We start from the raw sequence: 16,129 nt of genomic DNA on the forward strand, positions 1-16,129 counted from the left end.
TTCACTTCCATTACTTATTCAATTTTTGTTGTCCTCCTTTCACAAAAAAATTCTTTGAGATTCAATAATTTAGTAATATAACTCTAGATTGACCATTCTGGCTGAATTTTTCCTGGCTGAGCCATATATGTTATTTTAAATAAATGTGATCATAATATATCTGGAATTTCCCCTTCATTTATATGGGTTGTTTTTACTTGTTCCAGATCACCATTCGTGTTAAGATGGTATGTGTCTTTCAGTACTTACTCTGTCCTGCCATCAAGGATAGAATCATATCAACAACTACAGTGTACAGATGGCTTGCTTTTCTTTCCTATTTGCTTTACACAAATAAGATCATATGACACCTACTTTTCTCTTCAGCTTACTTTTCTAATTCAATAATACGTCATGAGTATCAACTTAACATAGCTTTAAATTCCTCCTAATGATTGTGTAATATTTCATGGTGAGACAGAATGATAACATATCCGACCATTTCCCTAGTGACAGGCATTCACTTTTGTTTCCATTTTATTGGCCCTATGAAAGATACTGACAAAAAACACATTGTTTTTAGTTCGTTTACAAATCATGTGTTTGTCCAGCCAATGCTTAGGTGTGGATTTTTTCTTTAAGTCCTTGCAATCAGTTGGCTAAGCCCTTGCAAATACAAGGATCAAGTTGTTTTTGAGCTCAGGAAATTTTCCTCTGTATCTCTCATCCTCTATTGCCATTTCCCTTTCTTTGTATGTCGAGTCTCTATAATTTTCCTTGGATTTTTGCTCTGTCATTTGAGAATTAGTTTGGGGCAGTTCTTATGCTTGAACTTCTTTGTCACCAATTTGATCTCAACAAAATCATCATTTCCTCTTCAATTCCTCTACTGAAATTTTTATTTTTAAAAATCATTATATTTTTGTGTTATTGTTTATTTGATTAAGAATGTCTTTTTAAAGCCATACCTGAATATCCTTATTTACTTTTTTTGTTTTTTGCTTTCTTGTTGTTATTCAAGTTGTCATCTGTTGGGCTTTTTCCTAAAACTTTGAGATGTGACAGTCTTCTGTTCATTGGTCAGAGTCTAGTTCCCAGCTTCCTGACTTACATAACAATAAACATGGCGGCCTCTGGTCCTGTGGGACCCCAGTTACTGCAATAGGTGGACTCTGCTCCCATCTGCCTGCTCTCCTTTAGCCCTTTCTCCTCAGAGATGAAGAGCAGTCCATTGCCTTTGTTCCAAAAATCCATAATTTTCTGAAAGCCCAGTACTCCTCATATCTACCATATTCAGAGTCTAACCATGACCACTCTCTCTCCACAAAACAAACAAACAAACAAACAAACAAACAAAAAAACGACCACCTGCCCCACCCTCTCCAGCAGCTCTCTCTGGGCTCTCACCTCGCCAGCCCTTTGCAGGAGTACCTACCAAGCATCAGGCCTCATTCCAGGCCTCCCTACTCCTAACCATCATCCAGTCAACTAAAGTGGATAAGTTCCAGTTGGGAGTGGACAGCTAGAGAGAAGCTTTCAATCCACCATCTATAGAGAATTCATATCAACTAGTTTTGAAATTTAATAAACTCCTGCATGAGAATTAAAATATGATCCAATCCTGCCCTAGCCAGTTTGGCTCAGTGGATAGAGCATCAGCCTGTGGACTGAAAGGTCCCAGGTTCGATTCCAGTCAAGGGCATGTACCTTGGTTTCGGGCACATCCCCAGTGGGAGGTGTGCAGGAAGCAGCTGATCGATGTTTCTAACTCTCTATTCCTCTCCCTTCCTCTCTGTAAAAAATCAATAAAATATATATTTAAAATAAATAAATAAATGAATAAATAAATAAAAATAAAAATAAATATGATCCAATCCTTAGGGGAGAAAACAGCTATACTTGGGAAAAACTAAGTCATTTCTATATTATTAACATAGGAATATAATAACATTACAAATGATGCAGAGATCATATACCTTTCTCCAGTTCCACTGGGAAAAGTTCCAACTTTTCTACACGCTTTTCAAGTTCGTACTCAGCTGAAGCAGCCACAGGGTCAACTTCATCATTTCTCCTGTCATAGTCTTCATTGGAGTATGTGCTGAAAACCTGTAGGAAAAGATAAACAAAAAGATGATAATCCCAACAGGATGGCTTTCTTAATTACAAAAAAAGAAAAATCTAAGTATCTAAACGTACATAAGTTAAACATTTTGTATCATGAATTTCATCTAAATAACTGTTTTGTTTTAAAAAAATCAATTGAGATGTTAAGAGGATGAATGAGAGTAAACATATCTTACTAATTTTAAAAATGTATGAGTCATTCTACCACTTTTAACAATTTCAGAAATAACAGAGCCACAGAATACATTATTTGGATGGCAACATTAATTTCTTTTTATAGATTCGGAGTATACATATGAGCTGCAATGCTGGCTCCTGATACAACTAAGGCAAAACATCGTGAAGCTATCTAAGCAAACACCCACACTGAACCCATTTCACGGCATGACCTAAACAAGCCCCAACACTGTAGGGTATCAGCACAATAATTGTTTTTCAATCACAGAATCGCTGAAATTGATTTCTATTCTATACTGTATTAGGTCGTGTTAAGCCCTCGTTTGTCACCTCTCATTTTACTTGCATGTAGATTTAAATTAAATTCTCATTGAACTTTTCTATGTAATGGCTATCAAAACCTTGCTCAAGAGAAGCAGGACAAATAGGAGATTGCCAGCTCTTTCTTCCCTACCTAAACAATTCAAAAGACTCCTGAATGGGGTCTTTAGACATAGTCATAAGAAATGTGAAAGTCTGTTTCTGCTGAAATATTTATTTTATTTGAAAAGTAACTGAAAATAAGTATGCAATCCTTTGCTTAATACACTGAAGAATATTTAATAGAAAGGAACTTATTATTCATCAAGTCCAATTAATAGGAATAATAAAAACTGACATTTTTCAGTTAAATTCAATAATTATTAAGTACATGAACTGTGCCTTAAAAATTCTGTAATGTCCCCCAAAATCCTAAAAACTAGGAATGAGTTGTTGTTTTTTAATATACACAAAAAGCTACAATAAAAATAGAAAGCAGGACAGAAGGCCAGAGGAGAAATCATGTCCACTGCCTACAAAGCCACCTCTGACAGTCCAAGTGTGCTTTACACACATATTAATGAAAACCTGGCAACTCTTCTATACTTATATGGTAACCTATAAACCAGGAATACACATTGCATATACAGAAGCAGACATAGTGTGGTTCCTAATGGTACATATGTCTCAAAATCATGTCACTTATAGGATCTGTACCAGAATTAATTGTTTTTCTTCCTGACTTTCAAAATGTTTTCATGCTACTTGCTTGGTCACTACCATATTTCTCTACCATAATAAACATCACAACATCATATTCCTAAATGGGAAAGAATGAGATATCCAACTGAAAATATTCCTATTTCACATCATTAACAAAAGTTAAATCCAGATTATTAAGAACAAAAAATTATAAGAGTGCTAAAAATATATATGAGCCAATGTTTAACAGACTAGAGAGGACCTTCCTACAAAGCCACAGATTCTAGAAATACTAAAGCAAATGACTAAATGACGTGAAGAAAAATCAATGCTATACATGATATGTGCATGCAGGGCCACTACTTTTAGCCCCATCAATTGTACAATGTGTTGCAAGGAGTGATTCCCTTTTGTCTATGGCAAGAAGAAAGTAGTGGTCAATGTCTCATACCATCTTAGGTAAGAAGTTAAAATTTCAAAACCAAGGTAAGTTGGTAAATGCCCCATCTCTCCATACAACTATGGGCCACTTCCAGGCCAGATTGTATTAAGCATTAGCTGTGTCTTACAGAAAAACAGCGAAAGCAACGCTGTTCCCTAAACTATATTATTCATAAAATTGGATTAAAATATGTACCACAAAACTCAGACTTCCTACCTTTTCTGTAACAACTGCTTTGTTATAATCATTGCCAGAGTAGCGAGGTGGTAAGGCCTAATGCCCCTCCTGAATACAGCTTCCATTGAGAAACATGTTAGAGGAACTATCTGAATGTTTCTTTCATGTAAAAAAAAATTAAAGACTGTTATAACTGAAGCTTTATAAAAGACTGTGATTCTATAAATTGTATATCAAGGCAATATTTGTTATTGAATGTGCCCCGATACACTGACTAATTCCTACAAATAATTGCAGGCAATCTCCTAAAGACATTGAATTTAAGTGTTTAAAAACCAATTTTCATTAACCAGCACTAATACAAGATTAAATAGGTTTTACCTGAGATTTCCTTGAGTTAAATCACTGTCATGGATACAGTGTTGCAAATCCCTACCTGTGTCCAGAGCTGTGCACTGTCAGTACACAGTGGCTCAGCACCCGCATGCTCTGTTTGGCCTTGACCAGGAAGAACCTCAGACATGCCAGTAAGTTGACCTTGGTAAAAACTGCCTGTTTCATCAATAGGTCTTCATTCTTTAAATATATTTACAATTGTTCTACTATTTTTACTTATGTTACCATAACTGCTTTGCAAACTATGGATAGTTACTCAGATAATAATCAGATCCCCCTCATAATATTAAGGCAATGCAAAAACTCTAAAGGGCAAGAGCATCCTGGACCCTCATATTCAACATCATCAAAAAGTACATATTGAGCTCAGTCACCGTCACATGGTTCCTGTGTTATTTGACTGAGAAAAGCTATCAAAAGGATGTTTAAATTTAAGACTGCTTGTTTGAAAGCCAACGAGTTATATTTTTCTGTTCCTTTATCAAAAGAAACAAAACAAGACCTTGTGCCTTGCTCTGTGGCAGAGGCAGGCTTTTAGGGGTAACAAGTTTACAAATACAGTTAGCAATGACATTCCTCACCCAGTAATCCAAGGCTATGAAAAACAAAGTTAAAATTAGCTTATTATAAGATTTCAACTAGAATCATTCTTTTTCACATTTCTGGTAGCTAGTGTTTTAACACTTTTTCAAAACAGCAGCAACATTTTTTTTTAATAAGGGGGAAAATAACTTATTTCCTTTACTTCCTATGACACATTTTCTTTAATCAATGCAGGTCAAAATAAATTCAGAATTTTCTGTAAATACTGACTGGGAGGAATCTCCCACAATGCTCCCACGAGGTCTCAGTTCCGCCTGTCGTCTGGGTTCCGCTTCATCTTCTTGACACATCAAAGATGGACAATGTCCCAGGTCCTAGCATGCTGCGTTTCAGATGATGGCTTGGCACAGCGAGCTCTTGGAGACCAGCCAAGCTCACTCACCACGAGCTTCCCTGGTAGAATTCCAACTCACCTTCACCTGATTTTAGTGGCTCTGCTAAAGAGACTCTAAATTGAGACTAAGAGAGCATGGACGAGATAGTCCACGCCTTAGAAAAAAAATTGGCAATAAACCATCCTCTGAAAGAAGGATCCTGGCAGCTTTAGAACCATGAATGATAACTTCAGCCTTCTTTTTCTTTCCCCAGAACCAAGGCCAGTTCACTGATTCATGACAGTAAGAGGGATAATTTTTTTAATGCCTACTGTGTGCCAGGGAATATGTTAGGTTCTTGTTGCAAACTTATGTAAGCCAAACTGGAATTCACAATGATGAGGCATTTGCAGGTAAACATTGCAGGTCTCCAAAGATTCTAAATAAGGGAGGGCTTTCTGTTGCAAACGAAAACATCGATGAGCAGGAAGATGAAAAAACAAACCCACAGCTTTATCATGTAAGCTCAGTAAAGTCCCAGATGTCTGACCTTAAGGTATTCCGACAACTACCCTCCATGAAGGTGTACTTAAAGCAGTTGTGATAGTATTCTATGATAGAATGTGTCTAACCTCCTAAATGAATCACTCAACAGAATCCTACATATCAGAAAACAGTACCAAATGAGTACTAGAGTTAGGTGTTACTCCAAAAGCTATTAGCTTGCTGGCCTTGTCTGACTCAAAGTCCATTAACAAAATATTTCTAAGGCCAATCCATATATTTTCAATATTGCGCATTTCACCAATTATTTGTAACAACCCTAATGTTAATAAACCTAGAGTGAGGATACCTGATTGGTGTTTTTGGAATGCTAACTGAAGACTCATAAAACAAAGTTAAACCCATAAATACTGTGATCTATATGCTAAAGTAATTGGAAGTTACAGACAATATAAAACTTAACACAAATTATCATTAATTCTTGTACCAACTGATCCAGTAAGTAAGGCAGAAACAAGTAAGAGAGTATCCACCCACTTTTCACATTTTTACACAAGAAATTTGAAGCTCAGAGAGCAATATACATGGTGGCTATAAGGATAGTTAATGAAGACAAAGTCTATAAAGGAAAAGGGAATATTTCACTAAATGTAAGCCTAGTGTTTTCATGGATAACTAAAGACCAGGAAGTGAAAAACAAACACTCTACGTAATGTGTGGCTGAGAGCACAGCCCACTAGTTCAAAAGGCAATACAAAGAATCCTGTACTTGTCAGGGTGCTCCAGAAAAGCAGAACCAACAGGATGTGTATGTATATATTTGTAATTATACACATGGTACTATATTTGTATTTATAGTACGCTAGATTTATTTTAAGAAATTGGCTCATGAGGTTATAGAGGGAGGCTGACAAATCCAAAATCTGCAGGGTAGGCCAGCAGGCTGGATACCCAGAAAAGCTGATGTTGCAGTTCAAGTCCAAGGCAGTCTGCTGACAGAGCTCCCTCCTCCTCCTGGGAGGTCAGCCTTTTTCTATTAAGGCCTTCAATTGGTTCCATGAGGCCCACTTTCATGATAAAGGGCAATTTGCTTTACTCAAAATCCACCAACTTAAATGTTAGTCTTATTCAAAAACACCCTCACAAAGACATCTAAAATAATGTTTGACCAAGTGTCTGGGCACCATGGCCCAGCCAAGTTGACACATAAAATTATCCATCACAAATCCCTTAAAATAAAATATTCTCTGGCTGCAAAAACTAATCTTTTGACATCTGACAAAGATCATCATATCTTGATAGTGTTTTTCTCATATCATTTGGAGTGCTGTAAATTTCCGTATCCCCAGATATATTTGTAGAATGTATACAAAACCCATCATAAAATCAAATATATATGTTTATATTATCTTTGGTACCAACAAATTCATATATATAGGTAATAAAAAAACAAGTGGAGGATGTAAATTCTTTAAATTTAGAATAACTATGGTTTACTATGTGGAAAGATAAATTATACACACACACACACATACACACACACACACACACACACATATATATATAGAGAGAGAGAGATTGATTTAATGAAACTATTTCAAAAAAGAGTATTTCAAGATGAGTGGAATTTTATTAAGGTCAAATATACAGAAATTATCAATGAAACAAAATGATTAGAAGGTCCTATATCTCTTCCTTTAAAAAATAGAATTAAATTATAATTAGTATCATTTTTCTGCAAATATGTTGTTAAAGTATTTAATTTTTTAAAGTGGGTTTAATATCTAATTGCAAAGACAATTTATGGGCACTGAAGTAACCAAGAAGAAAGTCCATCATAAATAAATATAAAGTTAGCTAATTCTAAATTTGGACAAATTCTAAGACAGTGAAGCCCAAATTGGTGAGTTTTTCCAGTAGACAGTTTAATAAAAAAATTGGATGATTCCACTGATGCTCTTATTGTTCACAGCATTTTTCGAATTATTATAAACAAGTAAACATACCCATGAAAAATGAGCAATGTTCTCTTTCAGCTCAACCAGACTTTGGTTTAAATTGGAGACATATGCTTTACAAACTGACAACTGGTGGCCAGCTTGAAATCAATAGGTGGCCCTGGTCCAGTTCCCACAGGACAGGTGTCATCGGCACAGAAAAACTGAACTAATTAGCACCTACTGACACCATCTTGGGGGAATGGGGATTACTCCAAATAATCTGGGTGGGCCTGATTCCAAGGCCGTAATAGCAGAGTTAAGGCTTCCAGGAGGAAGAAGAAATGTTGCCTGTGGACAGGAGCTTCACCTTCCCCCACCTCCAAATAGCCTGCCCTAGAGGTTTCAGACTTGCATACCCAGCCCTTACATTTGCATAAGCCAATTCCTTGCAATGAATCTCTTAGTATATATCGCCTTCTGGTTCAGTCTCTCTAGCTGAATCCTGACTGATACCCCTGCACTTCAAGTCTTCATCACAGGACAAAGTACAGTTATTTAGATCAGTGGCTTCCGAAATGCTGGCTGTGACCTATAGGGGTTTATGAAATTAATCTAATGGGTCATGAACAGCATTGAGAAAGTTAAATAGAAAAGAATAGAATAGAAAACATCAGTGTTTACTACAAGTAGTAAGAGTATGCATTATACTTTAAAACTTTCAGTTTCAAGGAAACGCACACACGTGTTATGTACCATGTGTCAATGTAAACAGTACACATAAGAAACAATCTTTTAAAAAATTTAATCCACAAAGAGAATTCCACTTAATTTACAGTCTATTCTAAAAGTAAAAACAGACAGTGCAAGCTTCTCAGACTACAGAACCCATTAATGATGTCAGCAGATGCAGAAATAATTACCCTTCACACTTCCTCTGCTTCTTGAGCCATTGATTCTTACTTCAAATTCTTATTGAGCACCAACTTAGTAGGTAGACTGTGGTCACTACTGGAAATACTAAATTCATCTCAGACCTGTGACTGTAACCAACAAAGGAACTGTAATACAGGGATGTGGGTGATGCTATGGGCCATAAAGTGGAGATAGGTAACCCTAACTGGAAAAGAGGGCAGGAGAGTTAAGCAAGAAAGGATTCCAGAGAGACCTAAAAGCACAGACTTCAACCAGCTATGGTTAGTACCAGCAATAAGTGAGCAAGGGAAGGTATGTGGAAGACATACTGGGAGAAAGAGTATCAGGTACAAAATAGAAATAAGAGAGAAGAACAGAATTATAGAACAGGGAGTAATTCAATATGGCCAGCATTGGAGTGGTGAGTGAATGACAGGAGATGGGGAAAACAAGTATGTAGGAAGAGCTTTATGATGCATGATCTGTTGTGTGAACAAAATTCACATGCTCAAACCCTGAAAGAGAATGGGAGTTTATGAAGATTAGAAGGGACCAGGACTGAAAGGAGAGAGATGAGCTAGAAGCTCTGGGAACTCTTTTTGGAGGACTTAGTGGAACCGAGGCCCTTGAAGGTTCTAAATGACTTTCCCTAAAGTGTGCCTGGTGGTATGTCCACAGCAGAAGGCAGGCAGGAAGATGAGCACACTGCTCTTGCTAAGGACTGGGAGGCACGAACAGGAGCACCATCCATCTCAGAGGATCATGAGTAAACCAAGGTATGGAGAACTCACGCTGCCCTTCCAAGGTCAGCCAGGACAACAGAGGCGTGTGAGGGAAAACAGCAACAAAAGACGTACCTTTAGTGAATGTATCTGTAATGTTTTTAGGGTGATATTACATAGAAATCATGAAATCCTGCACCTAAGTGTTGTGCTGGTCTCTGGAAGAGAGATACTCCATTCAAGAAGTTTATCACTATCTACCAGGGGTCAAATTAATAAAAACCAAAGTTATACAATTTTCTAAAATCTCTAACAGGCTCAAATGCTGACAGAGCTTTGAAAAAAAAAATGTTTTAGCAAGCATTTCTAGCACCAACTGAGACCTACTTAGTCAACTAAAAATTTTAATTTTTGTAAAAGGTCATGAGTGAAATATGCCTAATTTTTAAACTCTGCAAGGCTGAGGCCAGACATCACATGGTGGAGAAAACTGAAAAACAAAACTGGAACACAAATAACCAATTGTTCGGGGATGCGTATGTACATGAGGACACTGATGCTATGGTACAAGGCTGAGCTTGGAAACCCAAGACTAGACGCAGGACTGCTCTGGCCAGCTGTGATCCAGTGTTAAATCAATCATGCTACTCTACAAAGCAGGAAAGACTGCTTTCTTATAAACAAACTGTCCCTTCCATTTAGACTCCTCCAAGAACTAGAGTCAAATGTAATTGACCGATCCTGGTCATCCTTGAAAATGTAAACATATGTGAAATCTACAAATGGGATCTGTCTCATGCTTCCCTTATTTATAGGCAAAACCTAAAGGGCAGGAGTGCTTTACAGGAAGACACAATGATCAGCAATCTTTTTCAAAACACATGGAGGACAGTGCTGTCACATTACTCTTGGTGTGTTTGAGGTGAAAGCTGCCATCGCTTCCATTACCAGAGGATTAATGGTCAAATCTGGGGATCACTGACCCTTGCATCACACTCACGTTGACCTCATACATAAATCTTGTAGAAGAAATGATGGCTTTGTAAATACCATGTGAACTGCTGTGCTTCTGAAGTCAATTGTCTCCACAACCTCAGAAACTGTCTAGAAAAAAGATGCCAGCAAAGCTTAGTGGTGATATGTTAAAAGCAGGTGAGTGCTCTGCACACGGAGAAGAGGGTGCGACTGTCACTGCTGCCTGGATCCCTGGTTCCATAGAGACAGTCCACACTCTGGGCCAGACTGATGCCTTCGTAGAAGGACCTCAAACTCCTAGTGCCCATGTGTGTCTCCCATCCTCTGCCTCTGCCTCCGGTAAGGTCTCTCCCGTCTGATGTCAACTGGGTCCTTCTGGTCATGTGGGCTTGAAAATGCAGTCAGTCAGACAACAAATCTTCCTCTTCATTTCCCCACATACACCCACTTAAAATTAGTCCAAATCTGTTGATTTAATCTTTAAAAGGATTCTTGTTCTCATTCCTCCCTAAGTGCTCAGATCCCTAATAATTAAATGATCCTGCGACATATTCATTGTGTTCTGCTCTCCTACAATGCATTATACACCACCTCTGAGTACTATTCCCACAGTGTGGCACTAATCCTGGCAGTGTGGGCCAGGAACAGAACTGGGAGATGAGATTGGGAGATGAGAGTGAATTTATAAATGAGACCACATTTCTTCTGCACACTCTTTCTGTACGTTGTGATTGTGTACAGTGACTGTTACTTTCTAGTGGGAGAGGACACCCTGGAAAGCCTCCTGACATTCTCCGTTCCCTAAAAGATAAAGCTCAGATAGTTGAGAAGGATGTCAATGCTCTCCGAGACCTGACCCCTGCCTCTATCACTAGCCTTTACCGAACACTTCCTTTCACTCACCTGAGCCTGCAAAAACTATTACTGCTTTGTTATGTGTTTGGAAAGCTTTCTTTCATCTTTTTTGCATCTCACCTATAGAATTTATAACATTCTGCTACATATTGTATTTATCTGTGACCACATTTTCTATTCAAATAAACTGTCAGTTCCTTGGTGTGGGATAGTCTTACTCATCTTTCTGTCATCCACTGGCTTGTTTGTTTGTTTGTTTCCCAGCTTTATTGAAGTAAAATTAACAATTGCATCTACTTAAAAATGTGATGCAATTATTTAGCATTATGATGTTTTAATATACGTAACGCGGTGAAATGTTTACCACACTCAGTATCACCTGCTGTTAACAGTACAATGTCTTAGAAGCAATGGGTTTTTTCATCATCATCAGTGGTCTCACATGCATGGCGTCTCACATCAGAATTGCTTCTGAACAAAAAAAAGGCCCCTTTAAAAGACAAAAGGGAGCCCCAATCATAAAAAGCTATAAGATAAAACTTACAACTTCAAGTAAAAAAAGTCTTCACATATACAAAGCTGGGGATCATCTTTAGTGATCATCAATTAGCCAAGTAAACCTGTTATAATACCCATTAAGCATATTCTTTTATAAGGCTGTATTTTAGAAGAGGTGACTAAAAACATGGTATTAATAATTATTTATATCAGGGATCAAGTATTGCCAAAAGATAAATATTTTACTAAAATTAATTTTATATTCTATTGTAGATATGAAAAAAGACCACTAACCTCCTTTATTAAAGGCCTGTTAGCTCATACAAAGAAATCTTATAATATTCCCTTTTTGATCACTTTAATATGACTAACACGAGAAGTCACTTTGGTAGAAATAATCATTTTTAAAATCTATTTTGAAGTACTAATATAAAAAGTGTATTGATAGGAATAGGACAGTCGAGGGCAATTAGCTTTATTGGTTATGAAAGTTTATAATTTGAGAGATATAATAGTATCAAATATTGCTTTTTCTGGTTGAAATGAGGAGTTGGCAGAAGGAATTTTAAAGTATTTCAATTGTGGTTGGACACCGAATTAAATGTGTAAATACGGAAGAGTGGTTGGCTCCCTCTGTAGCCTTGCGTCCAGCATCTGCCCCTAATTAATTTGGGACCAGTTAAAGACCCAGTGTACCACAACGTGGCGGATTTTCTGATTAAAATTCTGCAGTCACTTTACAGCAAGCATGTCAAACTCGCGGCCCACAACCAATATTTTTGCGGCCCAGCCAATACAATGGCATATAAGAAAGGTTTTAATAAAATTTTCGTAATTTAATTTTTACAATATCCTGTTATACATAATTATTAATAGCAAACTACAATGTTTGCCAATGACTGATTATTATGATCGTGTTGCATTCATTTCCCTTACACGCCTTACGCGCAGGCGCACCATTTCTCTCCACTAATACCAGCAGTGAATATTTCAGCAGCCGATTGCCACGTCATTAGTCTTGGACTGACTTGCTTGGTGTGTGCAACAGGACATATTTTGCTTTAGGAGAACAAGAAAAATAGGTTTATTTGCATTACGTTTATTAATTTGTGCAGCTATTCAGTGTCTGGTAAGTTATTGTTCAAGAAAAAATGTTAATTTTTATAAAAATGTTCTATCATTTTATGTTAATGATTACTCATTTATTTCAGCCCTTTGTATTCAGCATGTCTCTAAATAAACCTTTTTTTCTATGAAAATTGAAGCTTTTGTTTTTTGTGGCCACATAAACTTAAACCTTGTTTATCTGGCCACATAAACTTAAACCTTGTTTATCTGGCCCATGTTAGCCTTTGAGTTTGACATGCTTGCTTTACAGTTTTGCATTCTGGTCATGGTGGTCTATCCATGACAAACATTATTTGACTAGAGGCCCGGTGCACGAAATTCGTGCACGGAGGGGGTTGTTGTCCCTCAGCCCAGCCTGTACCCTATCCAATCTGGGACCCCTGGAGGGATGTCCAACTGCCCATTTAGGCCCGATCCAGTCAGACATCCCTCTCACAATGCAGGACTGCTGGCTCCCAACTGCTCACCTACCTGCCTGCCTGCCTTCCTGACTGCCCCTAACAGCTTCTGCCTGCCAGCCTGATCACCCCCTAACCACTCTGCTGCCAACCTGTTTGCCCCCAACTTCCCTTCTCTGCCGGCCTGGTCACCCCTAACTGCCCTCTCCTGCAGGGTTGATCACCTCCAACTGCCCTCCCTTGCAGGCCTGGTCCCTCTCAACTGCCCTCCCTTGCAGGCATGGTCCTTCTAAACTGCCCTCCCTTGCAGGCAGGGTGCCTCCCAACTGCCCTCTCCTGCTGGCCATCTTGTGGTGGCCATCTTGTGTGCACATGGGGGCAGGATATTTGACCACATGGGGGCAGCTATATTGTGTGTTGCAGTGATGATCAATCTGCATATTACTCTTTTATTAGATAGGATAGAGGCCTGGTACAGGGGTGGGGGTCAGCTGGTTTGCCTTGAAGGGTGTCCCTGATCAGGGTGGGGTTCCCTTGGGGTGTGGGGTGGCCTGAGCGAGGGGCCTGTGGTGGTTTGCAGGCCAGCCACGCCCCCTGGCAACCCAAGCGGAGGCCCTGGTATCTGGAATTTATTTTCCTTCTACAATTGAAACTTTGCAGCCTGGAGTGGAGCCAAGCCTGGGGCTCCCTCTGTGGCCGGCAGCCATTTCTGTTGGGGTTATAACTGAAACTTTGTAGCCTTAAGTGGGTGGGCCCGGCCAGGGTGTGCGGAAAGCTTTGCTTCCCCTGTTGCCGGGGGCAACCCTGGCCTGCTCTCTCAAGCTCCATTCTGCCACCATTTCTGTTTGAATTTGTTTACCTTCTATAATTGAAACTTTGTAGCTTGAGTGGAGACTTAGGCCTGGCAAGGGCAGGCTGAAAGCTTGGCTTCCTCTGTTACCCAGGAAACCTTGCTCTCTGTGGCTGTAGCCATCCTGGTTGGGTTAATTTGCATACTCGCTCTGATTGGATGGTGGGCGTGGCTTGTGGGCGTGTCAGAGGTATGGTCAATTTGCATATTTGTCTATTATTCGGTAGGATGGTGGCTCTCAAGCCAAAAAAACCCACAAGCAATCCAGGTGTGAGAGCTCAAGTCTACCACAGCCTGTTCCCGTGTCATCTCCACCTGCCATGCTGAATGACACGGGGAGGGAAAATGTGTGTGCCCAGGATCCTAAATGGGATGTTCTCAGATGCCCATTTGCCTCTTGGGACTCCACCTGATGGAGCCAAAGCACTTAGAAGCAACGTTTACTACAAAGGAAAATTCTGCCTCACCCTTTCATTTTGGAAGAAATAGAAAACACTTTCAAAATACAGGACTCAATTTTTTCAATATTTTGGAGGTTCATTATGACAATATCTCCAATACTCGATCACTTTCCTTCTTCTCCAAAACTCCTGAGTCTTCTAGCAAATACTTAAGGTCTATCTGGCCTTTTATTTGTAAATAATATGTGTTTAAATCTTATCACTATCTGGCATCCTCAACACAAGACCAGCATCTTGTTCCTTATTGCGTCTCCAACACTTGGCACTGCGCTTGACACAGGGTACCTCCTCAACAGATGCCTGTTGATGGAAGTGCCTTACAAGGGTGACTGTCTGATAAATACAGTTCTTTTGGAAATTCCGTAACTAAACTCTTTTGAATAGGTGCTCCGTTCATTCACTTAGACAGTTGTTCAAGTTTTCTAGATAAGCTGGCAAGGAATCTTCCTCACTGTCTGGTCTACCCTGCTCACTTCCACTACAGCTTTGGCATTTAGGGCACGGAGATTCTGGCAGCTGGTACAGGAAGCACAAAAAATACCACACAGGGAGCCAGCCCTTAACAAAAGGTACTATCAGGCACAGAACAGAAAAGGCTGGTTCTCTGGTAGGTGGGCCTGTTCCACTGCTGGCTCTTCCTACTCCTTTCTCTCTGTAGCTGATGTAAATAGTATAGTATTAATCAGCCCCCAACCATAAATAGTGAAAAAAAAGGTTTCAACAGTGACCATTAGGTGGACCATATGGAGCACCTACCCACTCGGTATACAGGCAAATATCAGACTTGGATGAACCTTTCAAGTTCATTCAAAAAGATCTAAACAGAGAAATAAAAGGGAGATGATCATGAGGAGATAAGAAAGAGGAGGATAATTGTAGCTACCATTTAGTGACTCTTCTGAGATAAGTGTCTCATTTAAATCTCATAATGGTCCTATTTTGCAGATCAGTGAATTCAGGCTCACAGATGACAGGTAGGTTTGCCCAATGACATATGGAAAATATCTAAGGGGCAACTGAAGTCCAAGCCCAGGTCTGGCTAAATTAAAAGTTCATGTTCTTGCCCTAGCTGGTTTGCTCAGTGGCTAGAACATCAGCCTGCAGACTGAATGGTTGTGGGTTCAATTCCGGTCAAGGGTACCTACCTCAGTTGCAGGCTCAATCCCAGACCCTGGTCAGGGAGCATGTGGGAGGCAACCGCAACCAGTCGATGTGTCTCTCTCGTATTGATATTGCTCTCTCTGTCTCTGTCTCTCCTCCTCCCTTCCATTCTCTCTTTAAAAAAATCAATGGGCCCTAACTGGTTTGGCTCAGTGGATAGAGCGTCGGCCTGCGGACTGAAGGGTTTCAGGTTCGATTCCAGTCAAGGGCATGTACCTTGGGTGCAGGCACATCCCCAGCAGGGGGTGTGCAGGAGGCAGCTGATCGATGTTTCTCTCTCATCAATGTTTCTAAATCTCTATCCCTCTCCCTTCCTCTCTGTGAAAAATCAATAAAATATGTTTTAAAAAAATGAGTGGGAAAAATATCCTCAGGTGAGGATTAACAACAACAAAAAGTTCATGTTCTTTAACCCATCCATATGGCTTTAGAAGAGGAACCATTATTGAAACACCAAAATATAAAACAATTACCCCTATACAAAATAAACACACACACACACACACAC

The 16,129-nt window shown here is 39.2% G+C and overlaps 1 protein-coding gene across 1 annotated transcript in view; it reads right to left on the reverse strand.

The window, feature by feature from the left end:
* Window positions 1-16,129, reverse strand: part of PPP1R9A (protein phosphatase 1 regulatory subunit 9A) — a 226,291-nt gene that overhangs the window by 94,751 nt on the left and 115,411 nt on the right. Inside the window, 1 exon segment of the mRNA XM_054726426.1 lies at window positions 1,956-2,088. Within this exon segment, the coding sequence (XP_054582401.1) occupies window positions 1,956-2,088 (133 nt within the window).

Source organism: Eptesicus fuscus, chromosome 14 (assembly GCF_027574615.1).
Source record: "Eptesicus fuscus isolate TK198812 chromosome 14, DD_ASM_mEF_20220401, whole genome shotgun sequence".
Classification (NCBI taxonomy): Eukaryota; Metazoa; Chordata; class Mammalia; order Chiroptera; family Vespertilionidae; genus Eptesicus; species Eptesicus fuscus.